General features: G+C 48.4%; 3 protein-coding genes across 3 annotated transcripts; all 3 read left to right on the top strand.

The window, feature by feature from the left end:
• Positions 1–39: 39 nt before the first annotated feature.
• BT62DRAFT_1008624 (uncharacterized protein) lies at positions 40–742 on the top strand (the record flags this gene model as incomplete). The annotated part of the gene is made up of 3 exons (XM_043177464.1): positions 40–111; positions 162–558; positions 609–742. 3 exons carry the CDS (start codon positions 40–42, stop codon positions 740–742), a joined length of 603 nt encoding a protein of 200 aa, XP_043037436.1.
• A 75-nt stretch (positions 743–817) lies between these two features.
• Positions 818–1,047, top strand: BT62DRAFT_1008623 (uncharacterized protein; the record flags this gene model as incomplete). Its single annotated transcript, XM_043177463.1, has 2 exons — positions 818–898; positions 943–1,047. 2 exons carry the CDS (start codon positions 818–820, stop codon positions 1,045–1,047), a joined length of 186 nt encoding a protein of 61 aa, XP_043037435.1.
• Positions 1,048–1,477: 430 nt separating this feature from the next.
• On the top strand, positions 1,478–3,291 carry BT62DRAFT_901633 (polygalacturonase; the record flags this gene model as incomplete). Its single annotated transcript, XM_043183467.1, has 15 exons — positions 1,478–1,616; positions 1,671–1,687; positions 1,741–1,798; positions 1,855–1,922; positions 1,976–2,046; positions 2,098–2,131; positions 2,182–2,250; positions 2,304–2,351; positions 2,403–2,497; positions 2,549–2,671; positions 2,729–2,785; positions 2,843–2,935; positions 2,988–3,023; positions 3,084–3,134; positions 3,192–3,291. The coding sequence occupies 15 exons, from the start codon at positions 1,478–1,480 to the stop codon at positions 3,289–3,291; spliced, it is 1,059 nt and encodes a 352-aa protein (XP_043037434.1).
• Positions 3,292–4,068: the final 777 nt, after the last annotated feature.

The raw sequence follows: 4,068 nt of genomic DNA, 5'->3' as shown, positions 1-4,068 counted from the left end.
GATAGCGGACGGCCCACCTCTCATCGCTGTAGGGAACCCATGAGGATACGCCGCAGACCTTTCCTCTGTGTTGGTATAAGATCCGGTTTGGATGCAGAGACGGATTGGAGGGTGCGCGTTTTGAAAGTCTGTCGCTATTTTGGCACTCATTGACCCTGTAGGATACTGGGGGCGACATTTCCTCGCTGCAAATCATCGCTACCACGAGTTACGAGCTCCATCGATGCCTCAGTCACAGGCTCACCTCGAACCGTGAGCAATATCCTAAATGTATCGAACATTATACGAGACAGGCATTACAGGCTCTCTTTGTACTTGCCGGAACCATACGTACGCATACAATATCATTACCGCCATATCGTTCCGTACACATTTCGGTTGCATTCAAGAAGTTTGTCACCCACATTTGGTCCACGTTGGTTGGAGGCCTGGCAAAGGGACTAGCTGGTGAAGATGAGGAATGGTTCGACCCCGTCTGTCCAAAAAATGGTTCATTGCTATTGCTGGCGACCGCTGTAATACTTGGGGAATGTTTCTCTGAAGAGGAACGTAACTGTGGTAGAGTCAATTCTCCATTTACAGCACTTTCCAGCTGACCCTGCCACAAGGTCCCCACGCGCCGTTGGCAGAGTCTGGCGACCTTTATCCGGCTTCTACATCCCTCCCTGCTTCTCGTTATGTAAGATCGCGCTGCGCAGCTGGTCCTGCCATTCTTTATGGAGAGCAGCTGGCGGCCATCTGATAGTCGGTAGGTTCTATTTATACTACGCGACGTAGTCTTCAGTGACTGATAATCATAGATCTCATTTGGCCCAGCATGACGCGTCATCTCAATGTTGCAGTGACCGATATCCCCGGCCCTCCCAAGTATCGGTCATTTGTCGGAGCAAACGGTTTCGTACCACGATAAATATAGGACGTGCTCAAATCTAGATGCAATAGTTGCCGCCGTTCTCTAACAGAGAAAGCACGTCCTTTAATTATCGGGACGACCCGGAAGAGAAAACTCACAGACAAGATGGAGATGCTCCATCCAAGAGCGACTGAACATACAGTTAGAGTATCGGCCAAAGCTATGGACCTTACGCAGGAGGGACTTTTGCATGCCTTCCTGTACCTTTGAGTCATCAGGAACGCATAGGCGAAAGATTCATCAGGCGACGACCACATCACCTTCTAGACACTCGACACGGATTTTTGGCGAGTAATCAAGAGGTTCCCGCTCTGAATAGTTATTAAGTCCGGGTCAATATGGTTTCTACGTTACTCCTTTTTTTAGCACTGAAACAACTCACACGTTCCTCTTAGAATTTGTACTGCCGTTTTCCTCCGTGGTTAATCCAGCACAGTCCCTCTCGCCGGTATATAAGCCTGTACATGTCGAGGTCAAAGCAGCATTCGTTGTCTGCTTTCCCTCCTTTATATCTTGCACAAGATGTTCGGGCACGCCTTCTACCAATTCGTCTTTGCTGCCGCCATGCTCGCGCTTGTGTCGGCTATTCCGACTAGGGAGCTGGAGGAGCGCACCAGCTGTACTATCTCTTCTGTTTCCACGGCGTCGTCCATCTCCACCTGTTCGACTGTCACTATTGAGGCCTTCACCGTAGCTAGCGGAAGTATGTATATGTCTCCCTTCTATGAAGGACCTTGCTAACGACTATACTTCCTAGGTACCTTGAGCCTCTCCGTACGTGGCTGATTTTACCTTTAACACATGTGTCATTTTATACACAACACTAGCCGATGTCGGGTGCAACTATCACCATGGCTGGCGATATCACCTTCGCCAAAACCACCAGTGCGTATCTTCTGCAGTAATCATTTTGGTTAGGTCCTTATTGAATTTATTACCAGGTGATGGCCCGTTATTTACCATCGACGGTGACGACATCACTTTCAATGGCGCTGGATATACATTTGATGTGATCAGCGTCAACTCATTTCTTGCCCTGTGGTAGTTAACCCCATCTCGCAGGGAAATGGCGCTGATTATTGGGATGGTGAAGGCACAGACGGTGGTGTCGACAAGCCTCATCCCCTCTTGAAGTAGGTTCTTTTCGTTTTATCGAGGCGCTCGTGGTCTGATGCTTTCATTAGATTCAAAGGCTCCGGCACATACTCCGATTTCACTGTGAGCCAGTCGCTCTTTCCTCCAGAATGCCGCTGAACGGGGAACAATAGGTCTTGAATACCCCCGCGCAGGCTATTTCCATCGGCAACAGTGACGGTCTCGTCTTTGACAGTATTACTGTACGTCTAATATTTCTTGTGTGCGCCCTATCAGGCTTACAAGTGCTTTCTAGGTCGACAACAGTGCCGGTGATACCGATGACCTCGGTCACAACACCGATGTGAGTAGAGGTAATGATCTTGGTGCGGAAAAAAAAACCGATGGTCTGCAGGGTTTCGATGTTTCCGCGGACGACGTGACTATCAAAAATTCGGTCGTGAAGAACCAGGACGATTGTATTGCTATTAACTCAGGCTCGACTATCGTGTACGCTACGTCATTCCATCTGTCAAACTGGTTTCTCATTGCGTCCATTAGGTTTGAGAATAACAAGTGCTCTGGGGGGCATGGTATCTCCATCGGTTCTATTGCCAGTGATGCGACCGTCTCCGACGTTACTATCTCTGGAAACACCGTTACCGACTCTATGTACGGATTCAGGTAAGGCCTTTCGTTGTCAGTTGTACCCGATTCCTGAGTGACACTTGCTATGTGCAGAATCAAGGTTGATGCCACGGCCACAGATGCCTCGGTGTCCGGTGTCACGTACTCTGGGTGAGGACTGCTCAATCTCTCACGACTTTGTGGAAAGCTAAAACCTGGTTTTTAAAGTAACACGCTTAGCGGCATCGACGAGTACGGTGTTCTGATTACCCAGTCGTACCCCGCTAATGATGGTACTCCCGGAACTGGCGGACCCATTTCGTGAGTCAGCTTCATTCAAGGAATCTGAGACCATGTTTGATGTCATTGATAGGGATATTAACTTTACTGGAAGCGCTACTACTATCGCGTGAGTCTCGTGCTGTGGATTCCTTCGGTCTTGTGTTCATGTGTTTCTTCTTATCTGCAGGGTTGGAGACGACGCTGAACGATTGGTCGTCGACTGTGGTGCCTGCTCTGGGTGAGCTTTGTGTTTGTGCCGCCTTCTCGCAGGAGTGTTGATGATATGACGCGATAGAACCTGGGATTTCGCCGAGTTGACGATAACTGGTGGTTCGGAAGGAAATGTTTCCAGTAATGATGCCACTGTACGGTTTTTTGTTCTCGCCTCTTCTTAATACTAACGCTAACATTAGATCTCCGGTGGATCGTATTAGGGTGAGGAATTTAGGATCCATTCAGTATTTTGTCAATTGAAATGTGTCATAGCATGTCTATGCATCCCTATTACTCGGAAACAATTAATATTACTCGAAGAGGATGTGCATCTTGCGCATTTTCCCCGTTGTTCGTATCCTGGCTTGTCCTCCCATCGGGAACCGACTTTGTAAGCATCGTGCATCGTCATCGATAGGAAGTTCCTGGTCGATCTGGTATAGTCTTTATGGTAGGTGCCCTTCCACAAAAGTTTGTCAGTTGGTAGGTCTCCACCGAGGTGGATTGCTGCGTGTCTGGCTTTATCCAGATTTATCAACATACGGCGTCGTTGTATCTGTCTAGATTGTGCTTTGGTTCGTTTTCTCGCTTACTTAGTGAGCGTGCTGTTGTTACGCGTTTCTTCGTGGTCACATTCTTGCTCATTTATGCTTACATACTGTAATCTATTAGGTAGTCCCTTGAACGCACAACTCACTCCCCAGACTTCACTCATTGGGGTTCTGGTACTAGTTCGAACCAGTCATCCTGTCCCAAGTCGTCGAAGCTACGCTCGATCTGTCCCATATATGAGAGGGATCAATCAACCCACCCAGAAAGATAGAATACCTGTGATCAAGCCGCCATAGGCTTCGCGACTCTTGAGCGCCACCAAGAAGGCCTCTGACTGGAAGATTTACTGTGACGGATCGCTTAAATGTCCCTCCAATACCATCAGAATTGAAATGGAGTATGAGGAA

The sequence above is a fragment of the Guyanagaster necrorhizus genome, assembly GCF_019112545.1.
Source record: "Guyanagaster necrorhizus MCA 3950 unplaced genomic scaffold BT62scaffold_20, whole genome shotgun sequence".
Classification (NCBI taxonomy): Eukaryota; Fungi; Basidiomycota; class Agaricomycetes; order Agaricales; family Physalacriaceae; genus Guyanagaster; species Guyanagaster necrorhizus.
Note: the sequence above shows the minus strand (reverse complement) of the source record. Positions and strands in the feature narration are given on the sequence as shown.